General features: G+C 42.0%; 1 protein-coding gene across 1 annotated transcript; it reads left to right on the top strand.

Moving 5' to 3' along the window:
- The first annotated feature begins 648 nt into the window (after positions 1 to 648).
- On the top strand, positions 649 to 12,547 carry rab15 (RAB15, member RAS oncogene family). The gene is made up of 7 exons (XM_034527767.1): positions 649 to 1,001; positions 7,650 to 7,710; positions 8,252 to 8,312; positions 8,778 to 8,855; positions 9,382 to 9,471; positions 10,372 to 10,437; positions 10,694 to 12,547. The coding sequence occupies exons 1-7, from the start codon at positions 878 to 880 to the stop codon at positions 10,853 to 10,855; spliced, it is 642 nt and encodes a 213-aa protein (XP_034383658.1). The 5' UTR covers positions 649 to 877; the 3' UTR covers positions 10,856 to 12,547.
- Positions 12,548 to 14,358: the final 1,811 nt, after the last annotated feature.

The following is a 14,358-nucleotide window of genomic DNA, read 5'->3' on the forward strand; positions in this document are numbered from 1 at the left end:
TTAGTGTCTGCAACACCTGCATAGCCCACCAAATCTTAAGGTCCCATCTTGTGAGACCCTGACTATACGACTTTTATTATTATTGTATTATATATTTTGCAATTTTCTAGTCGTTTGATCAGTTGGATGCAAAGTGCAGATACTGCAATTAAACGTTCTGTAAAAAGAGGATATGCACAATAAGCAGATGTAACAACTATGCTATAATGCATTATCATAAATAGGATATAGTCAAGTTATCATATGAATGAATAAAGTACAACTTTGATACTGGTAGACATGTAAGATGCCAAATAGGCAAATAACATATGGCCAGCTCCTTGCCACACTGGGCTCGCCACAATATGTGAAGAAAAGATGTGGATATGTGCATGCTCTTCTCCCACTTTCAAAAACCTCTATATGTTTAATATTATCATGATAATCAGGACATCACATCTTCATAAGGATATCTTGTGTGTGTGTGTGTGTGTTGGGGGGGGGGGGGGGGGGGTACGTCGCACTGTTACTGAATTTGCAACCAAAAACAGTCATCCAATCCTCTCATAATCCCCCCCACCCCCCAAAAAAAATGTTCTCGCGAAACCTGCGGGCCTTTATTTTGAAAGGCACCACCGGAAGTCTCCTTTTTTTTCTTTCTTTCTCACCAGGACTAACTTGACAATGGTCCACCGCACCCACTGGAAGCTGGAGGCTGCATGGGAAGCCGGAGCATCCCTGCTTTGTCGCCCACCGACCCCGCGTCAGTGAACAAAAAGAAGCGTCGCCAAAAGCCTTCGCGTTGACCATTCGAGCAGACATGGGCTGCGGGCGGGGAGGGACCGGCCACCCATCGACGAGTTAGGGGCCGTTTGAATTCAACACCACATCCACCACCATGGCGAAGCAGTACGATGTGCTCTTCCGACTCCTGCTCCTCGGAGATTCCGGGGTTGGGAAAACATGTTTGTTATGCAGATTCACGGACAACGAATTCCACCCGTCTCACATCTCCACCATCGGTAAGACTCGGCTCTGCCCCCCGGAGTTATTCTTTTGAATTGTTTCATTTCATTAAACAAAGCCCCGCTTGTTGTTTCCACGGTGTTTTTAAACGTGTTGTGTTCACGTTCGTTCACGCATCGTACCTTTCTTCGTGGTCATTACATGTTTTATTTTTAATTCCACTACTATAGATTTGATGCGGAATTGTACAGAGGTTTTGTCTAGATTTAAAAAAAAAAGAATAGTGTATTCAGCCGGAATTCAGAGAGTGTTAACTATAAAATCAGCGTGATTGCATTGGTTGGGGGAAGCTCTGAGGGGGAGGGTCTAACACTTGGCAGCCATGCAGATGAGTTTACCAACTATGAGCACTTGGTACTGCCGGTGCAACCATGTGCCATTTAAAGAAGAAATAACAGCAGGCACACTTTTTATATTTGGGAATACGTTGTGCATCAAAACTCTGGGTCTTGTTAGGCTCCTAATCAAAACGATTGACAGTTTTATTCCAGTACGTTGAAACAGAATTAGTACATGTACGCCTGTCATGTTCAGTCTCACTATAGTCATCCAACACAAAAAGATCTCAAAATAATTTGGTGTGATGTTTGAGGAACCCCTGATCCCGTCTCGATTCCTTCCTGCCAAACCGCTATGAAACGAGTGGATTGTCAGAAAATGAACCGGCATATACATTTTGATAATTGGTTAATTCATTAAAGTTGGGTTTTCAAGAAAAAAAACATTTCATGTTTTCTGATGTTGCAGAGAACAAATAAGAAGGAAACGCAAATGCTGCTCCTCCACCTTAATTCAGAGTATATAGAGTCATGGATTTGCCACACCTGAAGATGACTTTTGACTCAGCAAAGCTGAACCCGCCTCTTTCCTCAAAGTTGATATGGGCTGTGCAGTCTATTCCCTCCATGGTTAGGATTCAGAGCATGACAGACGCATTACCGGGCTTCACTTTGAGGTGAGGGAACTAACGATGTACAGTAAGCTGTTTGTTTTCTTTTCATATGCTGCAGTTGTCTCTTATCTCCTGTGGCAACTGTGCTGCCACGTGTCTATTTATGGGTGTATTCAGTTCCTATAGAGACGTTTTCTCCCAGTAAGTTCCTATTCTTTGTGGCAGCAACTACTTTCTGGCATTGTAGTAATTGGATGGACGGTGCAATACAGATATCCATGTGGTTCGAGTGAGAAGTTTTATTGGATAGCTGTCTTTTTGTATTAAAGATACGTTGTCTGAGTAAGGTCAAGAGAAGAAGTCGTGAAGCTGGCCGTCCGGCTGGGATTTGCAGGCAGATGTTGCCGGAAAAAAAAGGTCTGACAAAAAAAGTCATCGTTCATTTTAACATAGGGTGCATTCATATTTTTTTTAACCACTGCTGCGTTTGCATGGATGCTTTCATAGTCAAATCAACGCCTTTTCTGGTGTTGCAAACACCCCACATCCACAGCATTAGGCTCAAACTCCAGATTTAGACTCTTCTGCTCATCACACTGCACTTCAAGGCTTTTTGTTTGCTCCAACCATTAAAGACATATTATATCATGAAGCTTACTTAGACCGAAGACGGCTATTTAAAGTCGTGCACCTATATGGCGCTCCACAGGTCACTTCCTCCCAGTAGCGTCATGCTCATAATTACATGCCTGTCTGCATGTAATGATCTGTTTGTGCTTTTGTTGCAGTGTAAGTGTTCACAAGGCAGACATTGGGCCGAATAGGCGTGACCAACAGACTGTAACGGGCAATAGTTCAAACTAAACAAGCCAAAGACAGAGAGATCATAAGCGACCACCATCGGTGCTCTCCTGCGGAGGATCAATAAATAATTTTCTAACCTTCATGGTCACAGAGGGATATAAAATGATCTCCCATGTACCCCCTTACGGGTAGCTCCATAATTCACCAGTTTCTGTTCCAGTCCATGTGATCAGTTTTTGCTCTTAATTATCTCAAAAACGTCTGGGATCTCACTTTCATAGGGTGTTGACTCAACAACGTTTATACATTAGAGGAGGAAAAGAGTCTTACTTTGCACCTCCTGCGGTTATGCATGAAAATAAAACCAAACAATTCATGCGGTTGAGCAAACAGAGGGATGATGCATATAGATGCGGTAAACGACTCCCTCTCAGTGCACAAGAACGTCATCTCAGATCAACCCAGAGGGAGGCCGGTCAAGGTCTCGCACACCAAACTCCAAAACCCCTTCTCTGTGGAAAGTGGAGAGAGAGGGTCTGGATTTTGCTTCATTTGAAAACCACAGCGCCGAGACCTGCATGCAAATCCACCATTGTTGATCCACCAAGGCTTTTTGAGAATAAATGAGATTCTCTAAATATACCAATACATAGCACACCTGGCTATACAGTAGGATCAACAAAGGATGTGACTTCTTCCCTATAGTTACAGCTCAGTATAAAAATATAAGCTCCGACTTTTGTACTCCCCTTCAATATCAGAGAAATCAAACTGGTCCAGACTCTTTGGCCGCAGGTGTTCTGATAATACACCCTCACTCATCCAGGGATCAGATTTCATTTGAACAGGTCACTCTGTTCATAAGACTTCCATCTGGGCCCGAGAGGTGCACATTTCTCTGGCAGCGAGCAGCTGTAGAGATGATTTATTAATGCTATTCGAGTTTAATCTTCCTCACCTTTACATTGGCGGTCTCGTGACCGGAGTCCTCGAAGCTCCTGCCTGTCACAGCACCTATAAAGTACGAGTCCGGCCCTACATCACAGCTCAATAAGCGGCGGTCCTCCTGTTGGTGATCCCAGTGGTGTTATGGTCTCAGCCTGGTCAAACACTGCTTGACGAGCTCATGTGTCTAAAGGGCATTGGGACTCAGACACCACACATCTCATACAGAGTTATCAAAGAAATCAGTGGTGCTGTCTCGGCCTTGACTTCCTCCTGAATGAATGAATGAATGGCGTGATCTCACTTTTCTTCCAGCTGCAATCATTTTAAAAGACATTTTTAAAGATGTGTACTGCTGATAAATCCCATGTACTGACTGGCTTATCAGTCGGGCTCAAGTGAAGCCTGAAGTTTGTATGTTAAAAACAATATCATATTTGAACCCCTTAGTTTTTTGACTTTGTGTTATTTTCTTTGGGAAGAGGTTCAGGCATTCTTACCAACAAGGCGACTCCTCTGATTGCAAAAATAAGTCTATGATAAAATGATCATACTTATAACCTCGGTACACATTGTAAGCATGAGTTTATGGTCAAGTCTTCTTCAACACTGTATGATGTTCACTTTGAAAATGATGCTTTTGCATTTAGAGTAGAATAGACAATAACGAAGGGTATGCTTTTGCGCTTGTCGGCTACCTTGTGATTGACAGGTCGCTACCACGGCGTTGCCCGCACTGGGAGTTGTCTGTGTTTCACTCTTGGGAACTTGAACCCTTTCCCAGTGTTCAGTTCATTAACTGTAACTGTCTTGTTCAGCGTTCGCTTGTTCTAAGCTTCACACCCTCGTGTCGCTACTGGTTGCAAAAAAAACAAAAAAGCCAAGACAGCAACGGCCAAAATACTGAACTCAAGGCTCCAAATCGCCGTCCACAAACCAACGGATGACGTCACGGTGACGACATCCACAGTCTGGGCCTTAATGCTTAGCACCGGTCTGTAATGAAACAGCCACTATGAGTCATTATACATATACATACAGGAGGTCAATACAAGGCGTAACTATTTAGTCCAGGTTGAACACAAGTGTGTCCCTTGTCCTGCTGTGGCAGCTGTCGGCTGTCCTCTGCTAGTAATGATAGTTATGGATGACATACCCATTCCCCACAGAATCCGTGGCAGATCATCCGTCCGTCCATTAGTGAGCACGCTGACATGTGTCACCACCGAATCCACCTTGTAGAGCGGAACACCGGCATCCTTCTAATTTGTCGAGTGTGGTTCGTACATGGCTTCCACACTGCCGATTGTGAAAGGCTGCCGTGTTCAATTAACTGCTGTCTCTCCTCGCACATTGTGCTCGTCTCCATTGTCACAGTCCCCTCCGAAGAAGGAGAGGGAAGAATGCATTGTTCTTCTTTTCAAGGCAGCTTTAACACAACTGTCGCGTTTCTTAAACTTGGCACCTGGAACGTGCGCCAGTCTGAAGTGCGAGGTTTGGTTTGCCAGTGAGAGGACGCAGTTAGGTTGTTTACACTTTAGTTTCAAGTTAACACTTCAAAAACCTACGGAGGACTCTTGTTACCTCGTAGGCCCATCTGACTGACTCCAGGTAGTGGCACCGTCACGCTAAAAGCTGCTTTTAAAATGAAACACGTTTGGCACCTCTAATCTTTCCTGTCACGGTAACATTTAGGACTTACGTGCATCTTCTCATGCAGGTGTGCTGTTGTGACGGGAACACCCACAACGAGTTGAATATCAACCCTCGAATAAAGAGATGTGTTTTTAATGCCTTCACGACAGCCTGCTGGGTCATTTCATTGTTCCCACTAGAGTTCGGATTGGACCTGGTTCTATAAAAGAGCCTCATTTTGCTCGACTGGTATGAAACAATGCAGAGCAATCAGACGGGTTCCCATTCAATTTATTCGTTTAACGAGCGGGAAGCTGTTAAACAAATACGTTTATTGTTAATATAACTGAAAAGATACTCATTTGGGAGACTTCCTGCTTTCTGTTTGTCCTCATAAGACCTGCCGGTGGAGTCATCTCGCTTTTATTTCTTACGTTTCCAGATTTGGTCCTTCCCCCTTGTTGTAGAATCCATGAGGCCATAGCTGCATTTGCTATTTAAATCATGCTGTTTGCATGGATGACATCCGACTGGAGCTTTATACACTGCTAATGCAGCTGGACAGTGATGCAGGAAGACGTAGTCTTTTTCATGAGCTCCTCTCAAGCCTCGGGGCAAAGCGAGCCACTGATTGTTACGCTGACCTTTCACTTAGTTTGAATGCGCTCTATACAAATGCAAAAGGCCGCCTCGCGACTTCTCACGAGGCCTCGCACTGCCGACTCAGTGCAGCTCCAGCCTCCGGAGTCTCCCCCGCGACTCCAGCTTGTTTTGAACAAACACTAAAACCAACCAGGCCAGCCGATAGTTTCAAGGTTTTTTATTTGCCATTTGTGCCGAGAACCAACAGTCCAGACACATTGGACATCTTGTGCAGGGCTCTCCGAGTCAACAGTTTAGAAATGAACACTATAATAAGAAAGAAAGAAAAAATACAAAATATAAAAGCAAACACTATACAGATAGGTGGTAGTGTATACAGAAAGGTGGTAATATGTACAAGATAGCTTGTGTGTCAGCTGTTTCTGCTATGAAATAACACAAACAGCAGTTCTGATGTGAATCGATTGGACTCCGCAGCTCTTCCTCTGAGGGCTGTGACACACGGGAGTGTCGGGTTAATTGGGATGAACTGTTAATTGATTTCTGAGGGATTAGTGTGGTCTATAGAAGCCTTTGGGTTTGCTTTTTAACGACTCGGATGCATTAGTCTGAGGAGACCGTCATGGAGAAAAAGACAAGATATAAAGAATTCAGTAGAGGCAGAGTTCATGGTCAAACTGACATGTTCAAGATGAATATGTTTATTATTGCTACTGTTTATTATTATTGTTGGTAACTACTATTGAGGACAACGTCATCGGTATAGAAGGATTATGATACAATGGACCCCTGCATGGGCAAAGAAATGTACGTAGATGGCCCTCTTCCCGCCTGATAGCAAGTTATGTTTTTAACCTATATTTTGACATTTTAATTTTGAGGTGACTAAAAGGGATTACGAGTTCTCCAACAGAATTGCACACCTGTCAGTGTATAGAGAAGACTAGAAGTCAATGACATTTACACCATAAATGTACCATTATAATTTAAAACTTTAATGATTATTTTTAAATGAAAAAAGATGCAGAGTTTGGTTTGTGTGACGAGAGATTTCTTGTCGTAGACTTGTCGTAGTGTAAATTGTAGGATTATGTTATATACAAGATGGACTGAATAATGTTCAATGGTCTTTTGAAAAAATGTTTCTGGGAAAGTAATCAATATATGGATTAACCTTTTGTTTTAGAAGCATTCAAATACTTAGCATCAGCCCCAAATAATACGTATTTGCGACCTCTCTCAAGTATATTCATATCATATTCATATCACAGGATGAATCTTGATAGAAATAAAAAGATTGGCGCTGCTGCCTGATTTTCTGTCTATATACAATATCACACTCAGCCGTCTGAAATAGATCAAATATCACTGAAGCGAGCGTGACCCCCCCCCCCCCGTCTCAGCTCTGCTTATTTTTCTCTCAATCCCCCTTTTTTTTCAACTCCTGTGTGATCGATGCAGAGAACTGAACTCACAGAGGACGCGCTGGATCATTATATGTATATGTATATATATATATATATATATATATATATATATATAACAGTCTGATTATACAGGGGTGACGTGTATCCTCCCTATGAGGTTACAAAGCTGCAGCAGAGTCCGGTGAACTTCTGCCTATAAAATACGCGCCGGGTTAATTGAATTCACTCAATTATTGAGTGGACGGCCTTTGAGAAGATCCAGAACATTTAGTCTGAATACATTTAGAGCTCCTCGGTGAATGTGGTGTTTCCTTACCATGCCTTTTCCTCTCTTGCAGGAGTCGACTTCAAAATGAAGACACTAGTAATAGATGGTATCAAAGTACGGATACAGATCTGGTAAGACAGCGGCATAGGATGCCTCGCTGGAAGGCCTTGTGCAGGAGATGAACACAATGTTATTAGATATTACACGACAGTAGTTCTGATGGAGGGGATATTATTCGTTTGTAGATATGCGATCACTATCAGGCTCATGTACAGGGCTGCAGCTACCACTACCAACACTGAGGTCCTCTGTATTTATTCTACAATTATTCTATACAATGACACACTTTCATATTGATAGTATTTTGTAAACTGATTTAAGTAGTTTTAGACTGTGTGTGTTTACATTTAACTACTTTTTTTTAGGTCAATTAAATAATAGTACTTTCATGCAGGAGACTGGAATCATATTATCATAATTATTTGACATTTATTTTCAAGATACATTGGACAGCGACAAGAAAATCTAAATAATTAAACATTTTAGGTGCCAGACGCATTTTATGGATGGGGACTAATAGTATTTCGATAAACTTCCCCCATCCTGTTGTGATATTATAATCGCATACAAAGACTGTATATGTATGTTCATATATGCTTGATGTCTTTCCAGGGACACTGCAGGCCAAGAACGATACCAGACCATCACTAAGCAGTACTACAGACGAGCACAGGTAGATGACCTCAACTCTCCTCCATTGACAAATTTAAATCAAATTATTTTCGGACATAAAATGAGTGATTAGTTAAAGATGTTGATATACGCTTCACACCTTGGCAGCACTTCAGGTGCTTTTATGAACCATTTAGATGTTTTTAAAGGGATCTCTCATGGATCAAGGATGTTGGGAGTAGCTCTCCAAACACAACCACCACTCTGACATTGTTGTATGAATGTTGCATTTGCTTAAACTGGCTGACATCGAATTGTCCATTTACCGGAAACTGGTAATGAAATTATGCCCGGTTCCTGTGTTGTGTTATAAAAATGCCCATCCTGCCAGTGGTGGTCTGGTTTTTAAACAGTAGTAGGATTTTTCTCCCCCCACATGTATTGATATAAAAATGCTGCTTTTAAGCATCAAGAAACCAAGAACTCTTTTTACACATGCTTTAAAATGCACTGGCTCTCTCTTCAGGGAATCTTCCTGGTGTATGATATCACGAGTGAGCGATCCTTCCAACACATCATGAAGTGGGCCAGTGATGTGGATGAGGTGAGTCACGGAGATCGGGGGATTTACGATCAACGGGGCAGCAGAAAAGGCTAAAAACCGACACAACGACTTACTGTGCCGAGGCCTCCGGTTGACAAAGAACAGCTGTCCGACGCGGTCTGATAGAAAACAAATGCTTTGGCCCGACGGATGAAGCTCCGCTGTGTTTATTATGTTCCGTCTTCATTTTTCAAACATCTGTCGTCATTGGAAGGAGAATCATCTTTTTTCCTCTCGCGGTCGCATTTTTCTATCGGTTTCAAAGGTTTCAGGAAGCAATCTCGTCTGGCCTGCTTCCTCCTGTCATTTCCCAGATTACTTTATTCTAATAATTTAGTCATGATGGACCTAATTTCCTTTATGGTCTGTCTGAATATACACTCTGTTGATCTTGGCACTCTTCCAGCATACTTTTAATCTAGGTCTCATTTCCTGAGTGCTGTGTTTTCTCCCCTTGACATATCCTATTTCTTTGATTTTGTTTTCTTTATTCCTCTACACACACTCACACGACAAACCCCTGCAGTACGCTCCTGAGAAGGTCCGCAAGATCCTCGTAGGGAACAAGTCGGATGAAGAGGACAAGAGGCAGGTGGCCACAGAGCAAGGTATCAAGGTGGGTCAATCGCAAATGGATAATTAGATCCATGGCATGGTTTGAAAAATAATATTTTAAAACAATAACGCTTTAAAATACATTATTATGATGCTGGTTTTCTTTGAGTTAAATTAGTTCACCGAAAAGCTTCTGTTCAGTTTGGGTTCTGAAAGAGATTAGGCTCAAAGTTCCTGGAGGCAGTTAGCTTAGCACAAAGACAGGGAGCTGCTCTCACGTTCAAAATGATGCCCTCCAGCACCTCTAAAGCTCACTAATGAACACATTACACCTTGTTTGTTTAATCCGCAAGTGGAAAAATGACAATTGGATGTTTTAGACAGAAGTTATGTGCTGTGACAAAATGTTTATCCATCCTCGTGCATCCAAAGGCATCCAAACCACTTTGAGGAAAATCAAAAGACGGACACAAAGAGGCTCCTTCCGGTTCAGTCAGGCAAATCACTGCGCCTGGCTACTCAAAATACAACATGTCAGCAGTATTGTTCGGCCTATTTTTGAAACCTGGAGAGAGCCAGGATAATCGTCTCATCCTGCTAAGCTCGGCCGATTGCCTCCTGTCCTCTAACTCTATCGTTGTTGCACGTGAGAGTGGTATCGATCTACTCTTGGCAGGAAAGTAAACAAGCCTATTTACCCAAATGTTGAACTGTCTCTTTAAAGAGGTACTTATTCTGGGTTTCCCCAAAAGCTTGCCATCATTTGTTATCACCATCAGGACTGTGTCTATTCCACAAATGAGCTGTAAAGGCCATCCGAAGCTGACAGCCAAGCAGATCTCACTGCGCCTGTGTGAAAACGAATAACGTGTCATTCGTCTGTGCTTCTAATTAAAAAAGACCAACAAATAAACTTGTTTACACCAGCAAAGTAAATACGTCCCTGTTGTCTATCTTGCAGCTGGCCAAGGCTTACGGAATGGACTTCTTTGAGACAAGTGCCTTCACCAATCAAAATATAACAGAGGTGAGGTGGTCTGAACTCATGACATGTTATGACCACGCACAGAGTAGTAACACGATCAACGCAATGCATGCAGTCATGGTTATATAACGGGAAGAAATTACGTGATTAGATAAAAATTCAATGCCATTGCACTGCAGAGTGAGAATTGAACTGACAACCCTAGTGTCAGTCTTCTAACCACTGACTTATAAGGCCTCACCTTGAATAATGACTGCATCTTGACGCTCTCAACCTGTGTCTGTGTTTTGCCTCCAAGACTTTCACACGATTGGCTGAACAGGTGCTGGCAGCCAATAAAAAGGACCTGGATCTTCTCCGGATGTCTGTGAATGACGAGATTGATCTCGCTGCTCTGGAGGAGGAGGAAGGACTCTGTGACAGTGCGGCGGGCGATCAAGGCAAAGGCTGCTGGTGTTAAAGAAAGAATTAAAATCAGATCATTTGTTACCACCAGACACTTTGCACACTCTAGGCAAAATGTTTCTTTTTGTCGTTAGTTGAAACTAAAGAGGAACATTGCGAACGAGACATTTGAGAGCAGTTTCAAGGACAAAGATGGAAACATTTTGCCCCACAGTGCCAAGTGTGTGGTGGATTAACCAACTGAAGGTCCAAATGTCAAGGTTTCCCTCAGTGAGAATGATTGTTCATTGTCTAGAGCACTAATTCCTGCTCCGTTCAGTGTGTCTTGGACGTAACCAAATAAAAATCTGCAATTGACCTACAGTTGACTTAACACCACGATGAGATTCTACCATCGTCTTACTAAACGTGTACAGTGTTCAGATGTAGAAAATGGGGATTGACTTGGTATGGTCCACCACTGACTCGAAGCGTTTCACAATGTTATATCTCACAATGTTTTCCAAGAGCTGTCTCTTATATTGCTCATCGGTCCGGTTGCCTTGCAAATCAACAATGTGATTGATTCCATTTGGCCTTCATCCATCCCTTCAGTGTTGTGCTTTATGTGGGAATTGGCACCCCTGCACACTCCGCCTTTCTACTGTTGAATGCATTAGATGTAGTGTGAGAACTTGACCACAAGAGGGTGCTACGTGCATTGTGAAAAACTGCACATATGCTGGAGAGTTGCCATGTGTTAAATGATGCTATTTTGCCCTCTTTTCTTCTGCTTTTGTTTTTGGTTGTAATTGCACTTGCAGCGACTACCTTTAATGCGATGAAAGGATTCTAGATATATGCAGTAATTTTATTATTTCCTTTTATTGTTTTTATGCAAATATATTGTCTCAGTAATAAATATACGCTTTGCAGCTTGCAATATCGTCCATGTAAAACAACACGTACACTCTGATAATGACACCAGTAAAAGTCGTTAACTGGGGGAAACATTGAGAGCAAAATTATTCAATTTCCCTGTAGCAAAACGGAAGATATTTTTCATTTTATAGTCTTTGTTTATTCCAGAAGATGTATAACACAGATAGTTTGATAAGTGCCCACTGCATTGTACATATACCAGGTTTTTCCAAAGCATTGTAGATTGGTAGAACCATGAGTGTGACATTAATTTAATGTATTATTAGAGGGCTGTATAAAAAAAAGTCCTTTCAGTGATATTCTGGTCCGAAATGGTCCCTCTGTGAAGATAACAATGTTTTGGTCATTTTCTCGCTGTTTTGTACAGACTCCAGTAGAGATGCCATTTATTCCTCCCTTATAAAGGGACAAGCGAGGGTTTTGCATGCGATCCACTCTTCTTTCTTTTCTTTTATTGCAACTTCAATGAAGTTAATCATCAACTGACCACACAAGCATAGCATTTGACCAGAGCTTCCTGTTTGAGACTTAAACAGAATCACCATCACTGGAAGAAATTTGGCTGAAACTTCTTTTTGCAACACAGAAATATGAAATGCTCCTCAAAACCGTTGTTGATCTGTGCACAGTGTGAAATGAATGATGTTCTGGATTAAGCTCTAGATACACAATGTATCTGTTGTTTTCAAGAACTACTTTTTTTTTCTTCTCCTTTTAGACTACTTCAACTTGTATTTGTGGAAATATATTACATGCAACATGTAAAATGCAACATGTTATTCTTGACGAAAAGATGTCAGATGTTTATGAGTAAATACTTGCAGATAAATGCCTTGTCGTCATGGTTATGTCGAGACCCGGTACTCCCTTGATATGAGACGGAGATGCATACTGTTGCACTGTGTTGGCGTTACGAGTATGTCCTCGTGTAACATGAGCACATGATCAATAACACAAAGGCAGTAGACTGTGCTTATGCTCCACATTAAAGAACCAGTGTTTCCCAATGGTCAGCTATCTGTCGTCGAATCACCCAACCTATGGATGAATATCATCATATGGTGGATGTTTGCATATCCACAAACAGAAGCGGGCTTTGACCACTAGATGACAGATTCACCCAGTTACCTTTTGTGTTAGTCAAAGTCTGCTTTAAGAGTGTAAGACAATTAAAATGTGTCACAGTGAGCGAGAATTATTAGTCACTTATAGTGTTACAAAGGAAACATTTACAACAATAAACACTAGATCACGCTATTGCCATCTGGTGGTTTATTAATATAACTTCAATACTTTAGATAAATTAAGGTCCACTTTATTCCTAAACCGCTTTAAAGCCTGAGTGTTTAGTAATATAATAATGAAGTTCACACTGAAACTTTATAGTAATATCCATTCGTAATTAGTCGTCATGAGGCTTTCTCAGTGAGAATTACTGGAGAAAAAAAGCTGCAACGCTTTTGTTCATCACCTCATCTGAGTTGTTAATGTTGTGAACTCATTAAAATCTCTCTGGGTGAAATTAGCATAATGATGAACTGTTGTCTGGTTGTCAGATATGACAGCTCAGTATCTGTCACACGGCTGAGTGACACACGGACACACGTACAGAATAACAAGTCAACACGCCCACTGACACATAGCACCCACACACACCATCATCATCATCATCATCATCATCATCATCCTTTTCTGCAACACAATCCCGCACCACATCACTACAGGTTTTGCAGCTGTCTGACTTTCGGCCATTTGGTGTGTGTGTGTGTGTGTGTGTGTGTGTGTGTGTGTGTGTGTGTGTGTGTGTGTGTGTGTGAGTGTGTGTGTGTGTGTGAGTGTTTGTTTGGAGTCGGGATGATACAACTGTCTGTGTGTGGGAAAGTGGGATAGAAGAAGATAAGAACAGGTACAGACTTGTTCATGTGTGCACACGCACAACAGATCGAGCCTAACACCCTTGACCTCGATGCACACAAGCTTTAACTTGTACAGTTCTGTCACAAAGGAAAATAAAACCTGTGTAAGGTTAATTTATTAATGTATTACTTTTAGGCACATTGCATCAGCTTCACTTTTGGCGCAACAACAGCCCTCATTTGGAGTTGCTCCATGTTTTCTCGCGATGTGACACATCAATCTGTCATCGCAATTGTTTGAGGAATAATTACAGGGCATTTTGCTCACGCGACGTATATTTGATCATGAAATGATTCTTTTGTGACGATGAACAATCCTGTTTGTGTCAAAATAACAACATTGTCTGTGACCCCAGGAAATACTAATCATGAGAAATAATCACACATTTAGTACAATGGCGAGCTGAATAAATGCGCGCTGTGATTTGCCAGATGACATTGTCGACACTCGTGGTCCAATTGTAACAAATTATTAAATGGATTCTATTGGGACGACAACATAGTACATTTAGAGTCACGATCTGCACGATAAGGTATACACACAAGATGACGACTTCATGCGCAGGCCACCAGAAGCTCTCTCTACACTCCCACTCCTAATCCTGAAATACCTGCCTGGCAGCTTTAATTAACTGCTGTAGCACTCGGCCAAGCCAGACCTAGACGCCCCCCTCCCCTCTCCACTTCCCAGTATCCTGGCCAATGCCTCCAGTCCAAATGG

This window comes from Cyclopterus lumpus, chromosome 24 (assembly GCF_009769545.1).
Source record: "Cyclopterus lumpus isolate fCycLum1 chromosome 24, fCycLum1.pri, whole genome shotgun sequence".
NCBI classification, from domain to species: Eukaryota; Metazoa; Chordata; class Actinopteri; order Perciformes; family Cyclopteridae; genus Cyclopterus; species Cyclopterus lumpus.

Excerpts from the sequence above, each read along its gene's own strand:
- rab15 (XM_034527767.1), top strand. The coding sequence starts at position 878 with ATGGCGAAGCAGTACGATGTGCTCTTCCGACTCCTGCTCCTCGGAGAT. Across the intron at positions 8,313-8,777 it reads AGTACTACAGACGAGCACAG|GGAATCTTCCTGGTGTATGA; the intron begins GTAGATGACCTC and ends CTCTCTCTTCAG. Across the intron at positions 8,856-9,381 it reads GGGCCAGTGATGTGGATGAG|TACGCTCCTGAGAAGGTCCG; the intron begins GTGAGTCACGGA and ends AAACCCCTGCAG.